Source organism: Cucurbita maxima, unplaced genomic scaffold, assembly GCF_002738345.1.
Source record: "Cucurbita maxima cultivar Rimu unplaced genomic scaffold, Cmax_1.0 Cma_Scf00004, whole genome shotgun sequence".
In the NCBI taxonomy this organism is placed as follows: Eukaryota; Viridiplantae; Streptophyta; class Magnoliopsida; order Cucurbitales; family Cucurbitaceae; genus Cucurbita; species Cucurbita maxima.
The window spans coordinates 62,499-72,576 of NW_019272020.1; the positions used below are offsets into that span (position 1 = coordinate 62,499).

General features: G+C 37.2%; 3 protein-coding genes across 7 annotated transcripts in view; all 3 read right to left on the minus strand.

Annotated features, from left to right (window-relative positions):
• The window catches only part of LOC111478754, a 9,510-nt gene extending 8,820 nt beyond the window's left edge, over positions 1 to 690 (minus strand). For 2 of the 3 annotated variants that reach the window (XM_023123187.1, XM_023123188.1), the window contains exon 1: positions 267 to 689. The gene's annotated coding sequence lies outside the window, so the exon portion shown is untranslated. Of the gene's footprint in view, positions 1 to 266 lie in introns of all 3 variants that reach the window. The other variant, XM_023123192.1, reaches the window with a different exon arrangement.
• A 1,241-nt stretch (positions 691 to 1,931) lies between these two features.
• Positions 1,932 to 5,078, minus strand: LOC111478007 (haloacid dehalogenase-like hydrolase domain-containing protein 3). The gene is made up of 4 exons (XM_023122051.1): positions 4,736 to 5,078; positions 3,358 to 3,742; positions 2,839 to 3,045; positions 1,932 to 2,426 (listed from the first exon to the last, which is right to left on the minus strand). Exons 2-4 carry the CDS (start codon positions 3,613 to 3,615, stop codon positions 2,142 to 2,144), a joined length of 750 nt encoding a protein of 249 aa, XP_022977819.1. The 5' UTR covers positions 3,616 to 3,742; positions 4,736 to 5,078; the 3' UTR covers positions 1,932 to 2,141.
• Positions 5,079 to 5,793: 715 nt separating this feature from the next.
• LOC111477792 (uncharacterized protein At4g19900) overlaps positions 5,794 to 10,078 on the minus strand; it is a 7,483-nt gene continuing 3,198 nt past the window's right edge. Inside the window, exons 3-6 of one of the 3 annotated variants that reach the window (XM_023121683.1) lie at positions 9,668 to 9,802; positions 8,948 to 9,136; positions 6,151 to 6,166; positions 5,794 to 6,108 (exon numbers count right to left, since the gene is read on the minus strand). In XM_023121683.1, the coding sequence (XP_022977451.1) occupies positions 5,980 to 6,108; positions 6,151 to 6,166; positions 8,948 to 9,136; positions 9,668 to 9,802 (469 nt within the window). In that variant the 3' untranslated portion in view covers positions 5,794 to 5,979. Of the gene's footprint in view, positions 6,167 to 6,318; positions 8,701 to 8,947; positions 9,137 to 9,667; positions 9,803 to 10,078 lie in introns of those variants that run through there. The other 2 variants (XM_023121681.1, XM_023121682.1) reach the window with 2 other exon arrangements.

Here is a 10,078-nt window from a genome sequence, read left to right on the forward strand (position 1 = left end):
AAAAAAAAAAAAAAAAAAAAAAAAAAAAAAAAAAAAAAAGGAAGAAGAAGAAGAAGAAGAAGAGTGGAAGTCGAAGAGAAGAGCGGCAGTGGAGAATGTAAGTGAGCAAAATGCAGAGAAAAGGAAAGATGGAAGATAAACGCAGGGTCGAAAGAGTTCAAAGGGGAAAAAGAAAAGAGTAGGGAGAAGGCAAAACATGGGAGGCATGAATTGATATTAAGGTAAAATGGGTATGGAAAAAGCGAAAAAAGTAAGAATGAACTCACGGATGGGGAAAGGGGGAGCTCTGATGGCGGAAAGAGCGTCGATGGTTTTCATGCCCTAGCAGAGGTTTCCCAGGTTACCCACCATCCCTTGGGAGATGAGTATGCAGAATCAGTTTATGAAAAGACAAGAAGTCACTAATTTGTGGAAGTAAAAATTGAAAAGGAAGAGAAAAGCATGGCGGACACCATTGTGAGAGGAGAGAGGAAAATATAAAATGGAAGAGAAGGGGGAGAGAGAGAGGAAGAATCTCTTGGGTTTCTCTTGGGTTTTAGAAGAAGAACAAGAAGAAGAAGATTGAATTAGTTTGTATTATTGTATAGTTGGTTAAATTTGTGAAAAGAGATGGATGAAGAAATGAGGAGGGGGAAGATGGAGATGGAGATGATGGGAGATGATGGAGATGCTGGAGATGATGGGAGATGATGGAGATGCTGGAGATGCTGGAGATGCTGGAAGGTGAAGAGAGGAGGAAGAGATGGAAATGGAGGAAATAATTGGGTGGAGGAGGAATAGGGCCCATTTGTTTCTGCTCCCCAAAAGTAGCACACCCTTAAAACCCCATATATTATTTTTATTTTTATTTTTATTTTTATTTCCACCACGCCCCCACTTTTCTTATAAATTCTACATTGTTCTTCCTTTCTTTCCTTCTTTCAACTACTTACCCTGTTCTTTTCCTTCTCTTCCCTTCCCATTTGCTTTCAATTTAAGTGAATTTTTTAATATTAATTCTTATCTTTCAATTATGAAATAATTATCATCTTAAAATTAATGGATGCGGTTGTTCACACCTATTATATATTTATTTTCATCCTTTAGATGCATATCAAACATGGGGTCCACAAAGCTTGGATGGGAAACTGAGGTGGAAAAACTTTTTCCACAATGCAATTATTAGATGGATGTGTGGTATATGTGGTGTTGGTCCACCATCACCATTTAATCTCATTTTCAAACCAATAAATAAATATAATTCATTATATTCAAATCACCCAAAATAAACTAACATTATACTTCCCTTTTATGCATTTGCATCAACTTTTGTCCATTATAATATATTTATTATAATTTTTAATAAATTGTACGTTCGAATCTTCTCTGTTTTAAATATGATATAATGTGTTTAAAATATTCCTCCACTCATTATAATATACACCTCAAAATATAAAATAAAATTAAAAAAAAAAAAAGTTTGAATATTTGTTGTGTACCGAGTTTAAAATAGGCAAACTAAATCAAAGAAAATAAAAAACCGAATGAAACAATCTTAATCCTAATTCTGGGTCTAAGCATTTAAGGCTTTAGTTGAAGCAGGAAGTGTCAGATGAGATGGACAGGCAAGTAACTTGGTTAGGACGACCTCTACTACAACCGCACCACCATTAACTTAAGCTCCATCTTCAACCTCTTTCAAACCCCACCCTCCATCTTTGTAGCCTCCGACCCATTCAGCCTTATATTCATGTGCGTGCTACACCGGCATTCATAGCGTTTATTTATGTCCACCTTAAAACCCTGCATCTGAAACATTTCCCCGTCTTATCTAACTAACTTTTTGCCCTCCAACTTCACTCACTATCATATAGCTGTTCAATCAAGCAATAGGAAAAGCATGGAGCAAGGAGGGTTTAATTCTTGTAAGAAATTAACTTTGTAATTAGATAGGGTTCAATACTCATACCTCAAAAATTTATTATTGAAAACAGCAAAGCTTTCAAAAATCAGCTGCCAGTCGTGAAATTGGGACTCAACCACTTACAGATGCATGATTTCAAGCAGATTCACTGAGGTAAAATCCTTGTGTAAATTAACATTACGCTGTTTTTTTTTTTTTTTTTTCTCTATAACAAGAGAAGCAGATATAACTTAACAAATCAGTTATTCTGAAGCCACTCTTTGGCAGCCATCAGGTCGGGAAGCACCACTGCCCCAGATTTCCTCCAGTCCTCGGCGTCTGATGTCTCAAATCTATCCAATAGCAGACCATGCATTCCCACGCTCTTTGCAGGGATATAATCTTTTCGCAAACTGTCTCCAATGTGGAGAGCTTCTTCTGGAGCTATGTTTCCAGCCCTCTCGATCGCAATCTCATAGATTCTAGGATCTGGTTTCTCCACACCCTCGAGACCGGAGAATACTCCGAAGTCCCATTCTGATCCCTGAACACTCGTGAAGAACAATACCCGTCAGCAGAACTTGCACGTGTACCAGGAAGAATACTCTTAAACAAAACAGAGTGCCACAATAAACTCTAATATCAGAAGAAGGAAGGATTCTAAGATCTTTTGTTAAACCATGGGAACGAGTAATGGCCATTTGCATTCACATCTACCCTATCACATCATTTGTCTTCTAAATGCAACTAGCAGTGAAATTGAAAATTAATACTTAAAAAGTACTTTTCAAAGCACCTTATTAATGCAATTTTCAAGAGTGCTTAGATTTTCACTTCAAAGTACCTATTTTAAAAGTCGTCTCCACCTCATCACAAGACAAAAATCTAGATGTAAAGTATACCCAAAAAAAAAAAAAAAAAAAAGGAGAACAAGGGCATAATGAGTTCACACATACCTGATTCAAGCCTAAGGCTGGAAGGATCACATCCTGGTACCGGTACTCTGCATTACTCACGATGCCAACCATAAGGCCTTGCTGACGCACCCATCTAAGAAATGGTTGGGAATCTTCGAACACCTTATAAGGAGCAGATGAACCAAAGGATGCATATATACGTCTAAACACCTTGTCAAATGTCTCCTCGTCATAATCATATCCAGCCTATTGGTAAAACAAGATTTTTCACGTCATAAAAATTTCGGAAATTCTTTAGTCTGAAGGTTTTTTAAATTCTGAGCTAGCAGTTGTTGTATGTTTTCCCATTCAACATACAATATAACAACAGGGTTTGACTCAGACTGGCTATGCCTTCAAAAGAGAATGTGGACAGAAAATTCTAACAAATATGATTGCCATTAATCTAATACTGTTGACTACAGACTATGCAAAATCAACATTGATGAGTATATTTGTGAATCTACTCACTGCAAAATGCCATGCCCGTATACCTAGACGGTTATAACTGTCTCTTACCCTGATAAAGGAATCTCTAACGCAAGTTTTCCACCAAACGATGTTAGGCATTTTTGCTGCATATCCAAAACATGGATAGTTTTTTGCCATCTCCTTATAAGCTAATTTAAAACCCTCATGCATACGTTTGTAATCGGGGCATGGTAGCCCCACCGATTTGGCTGCCATGCAATAGTAATCACCTAGCTCTCCTTTGTAAGCTATCAATGTGCCAGTAACATCTATGGTGATACAGCGCAACTTTGACAAGAGCGACATTTTAATGAAGAATGTTGAAGTTCCAAAGTGAATGATATCAACAATCGCAGCAAATGAAAATTTATCTGAAAGCACCCAACTAACAAACTTCCATCAAGCAGCCAACTACAGCATTAACCAATAAATCCTGCATTCAAGTACATGAATATCAAAACACAACAGCTGTTCAAGAAGATAAAAGCAGTGTGTTCTGAGGACAATTCAACTTCAGTATTCAAATACAAAAACAAATGTCTTTTCTGGCAATGACAACCACCTTATTTTTCACTTCATGTAAAATTTCACATCAAGGATTCAATTGAAATAAATTGATACATTAAAAGAAAAATACAAAGGTTGAAAGAATAAGAACAACGATGAAAAATCACACAGGAGACCTTATCGATATATATAGCCAAAAGTAAAATATCAATGCCCACACACTTAGCAGACCCAATAAAGAAAAAAATAAAAATAAAAATAAATTAGGAAGCCAGCCACTGCTAAGGAAATTCTGCAAAGAGTTTAGTTTCAATGATCAAATAAAGATCCAAAAAAGATCAAAGCGCCAAGAAGATCTTCCATAATCAAATGCATTAATGCCTACCCGGTGGCCTTTACCTTCGAGGAAATGTCAAGAAAGAAAGTGCAATAGCATTCACTTGCATAAACAGAGCTACATAGGTTAAACTTGATCAATGAACATGAACATCATGAATAAGGTTAGCTTCACCTCAGAGCAACAAACAGAGTCGAAAACTAACAGTGGAGAATTCCACCGTACTTCGAAAAAGCAACATTAAAAACGCATTAAAAAAAATGTTGTTCGCTGAATTAGAGATCCTCAAGATAACGATTCAAAAATGTGAAAAGCAAAGTTTGACTTTCTTCAGAGAACCAAACAAGCAAACAACCAGGATCAGATCACTGGAAATGATTTGTCAGCGGATCGATTAACAGGTGACAGTGAAAATTTCCAAATACAAAGAGGAACAGATAACTTCGATACAGTCTAGATTATGGAGAAAAGCTGAAGATGAAAACGTCAACAACATTCATAACAACAAAAGACAACAGAGAGTCGGAGATAGAGAAGAAAGAGAGGGAAAAAAAGATTTCAATCAATGCTGTGAAAACATACCCGAAAGCCAAAAGGGATTGAATGTTTTGAATGAATGGTGTAAATCACAATGTCATCCGAAGCTGGAAGCTTGAAGCTTGGGCAGGACGTTGGATGAAGCAACGATCAAGAAGGGAAGGCGAGAGAGAAATAGAGATGCACACGCGTATATATATGACGGGGTTTGGAGGATGAAAAGGTTGGATGGGAATACAATGGAGGGGGCTTAATTATGCATACCTTTAGTCCAAAGTTTGATAAAACCAATGGCTGAACTCAGCATATACATTCTCTCCACTTCCGTTCGCCATTTCCGTTTCTTCCCCCTTCCTCTTCCGAATTTACCATCTTACCCATCTAACCTAACTATCAATTTATGAATTTTTTATCTTTAATTTAAAAAGAAAAGATCAAAAAAAAAACAATGTCTTATACATGCCCAACTTTTACTGGGGAGTCCTTGTCAGCAAAAACCAGAGTAGAACGGCGTGTAATGGCAATAAATTTTGGTATTGGTTAGAAATAAACGGAAATTGGAGGGCTTCAAAGGCAAAGTTCAAAACAAAACTGTGGACTCAGCCCACGGGTATTTAGTCTCCCTCTCTTTCCCTCTTTGGGCGAAGGTAATACAGCTCTGGTTTTGGGTTTTACAGCTTCGGCACTGGTTTTCAATTTCATCGTCTGTTCACTTCGGCTCGAGTTTTCACGACAGCGAGAATCTTGGATAGATACTTTTTAGAAATAAAATAATACTGGAATTTACTTTTATATATAACAAATTTACAAATATATGGAGTTGAGTTGAAATAATATTTAATATTCTAATAGCATTTATTACACGAACACTTTTCCTTCATGTTTTATACCGTCGGTCTTTCAGTTTTAGAACCCAGCTTCATGGGCGGTAAAAATGGTCAGTTCAGTTCCAAGAGATTGTTCACGATTACAGGTCAATTTTATGCCTAATAGGAAAGTACAATTTCTTTACTCCACAAGCAATTTACACAACTTGAAATTTGTCAGCGTTGACCACCTTTAATTCCCAGTTCGTGTGAACCTCGTTAAAATGGCAACATTTCTTTCAGTCCAAGTTTTAATTCAATTATCATATCGGGAACCCATATATGTATGCATGTACATGCAGAGTTTCAAATACAAAAGAGGACTGAAACACGGATCCACCTCACGTGGATGTAAACAAAAGAACGAGGATCCTAGAATTCTATTAAAGTTATGCTCCACAAGCTTGAACGCTTTCGAGAAATTCACAATACATCAAAACATCTAATACAAGTATGTTCGAGAAGTCTGCTCACAAGGCTCTCAGACTCGGGAATGAGAGAATATGTCAGGCTGTTCCAAAAATGAAATGTCAGCGAGTCTTTCAAAATTTTCTTCAATAGAGCCTCTTGCTTAGCCTTTTCGATTGCGGATGCTGGTGCAGCAAAGTATCTAATTCCAATATAGATGATTGCACAAAAAAGAAGAATTAATAATATAAACAGGAATTCCATTAAACTTTAGAACACTTTTAGATAAAGGTTTGAAATGACTTTCTAAGTGTTAAAAAATTGTTAGAAATATAATTTTGAAATGTAAATATATATATATATATATATATATAGAAAGACATCCTAAAAATCCCTTAAAAATGTGAGTGGTTAAGTAGTTGAATAATCCAATGGTAAAGGTATTGCTCTTACGTTATTCAATATACTTGGAAAAGGAAAAAAAAATGCACCAAGGCAATACAAAATCTCCCAGCCAAATTGAGAGGGCTGGTAAAATTTCTCCCCTTTTTCCTGAAAACTCTCTACAGAAATGCATAAAAAGCATGGCACTACCCACCCCCATCAAAATATACAGAACTACACACCCTCACTCTGGTGCATCCACTCTAAACTAACTTCCACCCGGATGCGGGCAATTTCCTGGTTACATCCTTGAAGACAAGGTTTGTGTGACCCCAGGGGTGATGTTAGGCCCTCATCCGAATTCAGTATAAGGGTAAGAAAGGTATTGGGGTGCAAGTTAGTTTAGAGATAATGCAATGGAGTGAGGGAGTGCCATGCTTTTTATGCATTTTTGTAGAGAGTTCTCAGGAAAAAGGGGAGAGATTACCAGCCCTCTCGATTTAACTGGGAACTTTTGTATTTTGGTGCATTTTTTTTTTTTCCCTTTTCAAGTATATTGAATAACATAATAGCAATACCTTACCATTCGTCCGGGTAGCTCAATGTTCAGGAAAAGAATTTCCAGCTCACAAGTAACTCATCAGCCCCCGAAAGTATCCGAGAGAATAGGAGGGCCCGTTTGAATCTCATTGTCACGGCCCACAACTTTCTTTAGTTGAGACACATGAAAGACGAGATGAAACATTGCTTCCTTAGGCAAATTTCAAACGGTACGTCACTAGCCCAATACGTTCCTCAACACAATAAGACCCAAACAATTTTGGAGTCAGCTTCTCATTTCGTCCTTTCGGCTAACGAAGTCTGACGATAGGGCTTAATCTTCAAGAAACCCCAATGTCCCCTCAACGTTAATTTTCCCTCCGCTTACCATCAGAATACTTCTTCATGCGATTTTGTGCCTCCTGCAAGTGCTGATCCATGGTGGAATTCTGAATTTTCTAATCACCATATGACACCAGCGGGTCTAACACCGGTCTACATATCTAATAAAAAATTGTCGAAGCATGGCAGAAGGATTGTCAACTATTCAAGAAAATAATTAGGTGAAAAGTGGAGGCGGTCTGGGGTAAGGGTAAACCTTCAAAAAGACTTCTCACGGAATAAAAAACCGCAAAAGATAAATTGACAGGAAAGATGTTGTAGAATTCAGAGAATGCTGATTGGGAGGAACTGGAATTATTCAATGCGTCAAGGGACTATTAACGCTGTGAGATGGAGCAAAAGAAACAGGAGTGATTGAAGTCTTAAAAAGAGCCTTCTAACCTTCTGATTCCGCTACCGGAAAACCAATCCCAGTAGAATCCCCTTGAATCAATTTTCTAGGCTGATATTTAGTTACGACTCACGAGACCTTCCCTTAAGTCAAACGTTCCCTAGATTGTTCTACTTATCTTCAAAAGGCACCAGTAAAACTCAGCAAGTTTTAAAGGCCATACTTGAGACATCCGATCTCTTAAACTCACAAATCAGCAAGTAATACCATATAGACATTTTTATTTTTTTCATCGTGTTTTCATGGTGAGACGCAGCATAGGAGATGGAGATCAGGAAGAACACCAACCCACTTCACAATCAATCATTATACTCAGAAAAGTAGAAAGAATTACAATGCCCATCCCACCTAAAATTCTAAGAATTTGTTGAAACTAGAATAGATTCATCGACCAGGGATATAATTAAAATGTCTTGGCAAGGTGGTGAAATGGTAGATACATAACACTCAAAATCTTGTGCTCCCAAACCTTCTTTTACCGTTGACAGATTTGCTTATTTGAACCTAATTTCATTTTCTTTTTTCATTGATCATTGATTGATTAAGCGGAGACAAGCCTTTGTACAGTGATCAGTGACATGGAAGTTTAATTGTACCATAGTTCTTTAAAGGCTACCCACATATACAGAACCAACAGACATATGAAGTCTGTAGTAGAGGATGGTTCTTTTCGAGGCTTAAGACAGGGAATAGACAGGCCCCACATGTTTATTAGCTGCAGGAGAGAACTTATATAAACGGGAAGGGGGAATTTTCAACTAAAGAAGTGCTCTCTGAAACTACGTGGAAGTCATTTTTTTTATCAGACAGCCGTTTCCATAATTCCATCTTCCAGAGCTCAATGTTGTGGCTATCTTTTAGGACATTAGATTGGAAACTGAGGATTTTCCTTGAGAAGGAGAATTTCTAGACTGTCATATTGAAATCTGCTATCTTTGTAGCCTCTCTTTGTGCAGATTGTTTTGTGACTGTTCTGCTTTCTAATTCCCTCAAGTGAGAAGACTTTGTTAAGCCTCCAACTGTAAATGCGTACGTGAGAAAGGGTAAAAAAAACCTATAATTGTAAATAGGTATGCAAGCAGTGTCAAAAGGAAAACTAGGGGTCAGCAGTTTGTTAGAGAACCTTTTTAGGAAGTGGAGGGGAATGTAGAGCGGTTATTTTGGAAAAGGAATGATAATAAAATACATACAAACATACATATGAAAAAAAAAATACACACACATATATAAGGCATAAGATGAACGAGAAAATAAATCAGAAATTACCTAGTGATATTCTGTGAGGCAATGGGAAAGAACACAAAAGATGGCTGCACATTAAGCTCAAACTGTTCTGTCGGCACTTCTTTGGAAAACCTCTTTGCAACTCTGGTCAAGAGCTCGGCCCCATTCCATCTAAAACTTCTATCATCATAAGTCGAATAGTATTCTTTCAAACACTCCATTATAAAGGGGCTGTAGAAAAGAGACAAAGATATAGCTCAAAAAAAATCTAAACTAATCAGGGCCTCCGTATGTATATATATGGAAGTAAGCTTTAAAACCTTAATAGCTCATAAGCGTAGATGACATGAATTTCTATAAAAGGGGTGCATAAAGAGTGAAAACATTTAAGCTTAGAAGACATGGTGGCAGCAATCTCTTAACCCACAAAAGTCCGCAAGCTTAGAAAACATTAATTTTTTAAGGAAAATCAATTTCAATTTTGTCCTGTGCAAAACACTTGATCCGATCCCTAATCTTTTCATTTTTTGTATGTTGGAGGAGGTGTTTTTGCATCCTTCCTTCAAGGGAGAGGGCATATTCTTGTGTCATGCAAGCTTCTTTGTATGTTGGAGGAGGTGTTCATTCAAAGTAGATTAGTGAGGATGCTATCAACCAATATGTTTTCAGAAAAGAAAAATTAATTCTGTTATAATAACATAGACGACTCGTGAGCAGAAAATGAATTTCCAGAGAACCGATGCCTTTTAAACTGCCACATACCTGTGCCTTCTAAATACCATTATTGCCCCATTCAAAGAACTTCCAGCAAGCTGATCCTCCATCCCAACAGAATTTTGAAGCGAGGATAGAGGTTTCATGACTACAATATCAGAATCAAGATAAATTCCACCATACCTGGATAACGAAACAAATTTGTAATCTAGATAATCGGTCAAAAAATAAATACGATAACAAAAGTCGGGACTCAATTCAGACAAGCCTTTGCCACAATAAAGACGATTACATTTCAATGTTCACTAAAATTTACTAGGTAGTCCTTAGCCCTCTTTTCCGGAAAAATTTTCTTCCAAATAATATAATCCAACCTTCGACAGGCACACTAAGCCCAGGTACTGCATTCTCTTCAATGCGCATGCGCGCACAAAACCCTCATAAACATGTCGATTCTCA

What these genes read in the sequence shown, in the direction of transcription:
- LOC111478007 (XM_023122051.1), bottom strand. Translation starts at nt 3,615, where the DNA reads ATGTCGCTCTTGTCAAAGTTGCGCTGTATCACCATAGATGTTACTGGC. An exon ending in TTAGAGATTCCTTTATCAGG is followed by an intron (nt 3,046 to 3,357) that starts GTAAGAGACAGT and finishes TTTTACCAATAG; the next exon opens with GCTGGATATGATTATGACGA. An exon ending in CAGCCTTAGGCTTGAATCAG is followed by an intron (nt 2,427 to 2,838) that starts GTATGTGTGAAC and finishes ACGAGTGTTCAG; the next exon opens with GGATCAGAATGGGACTTCGG.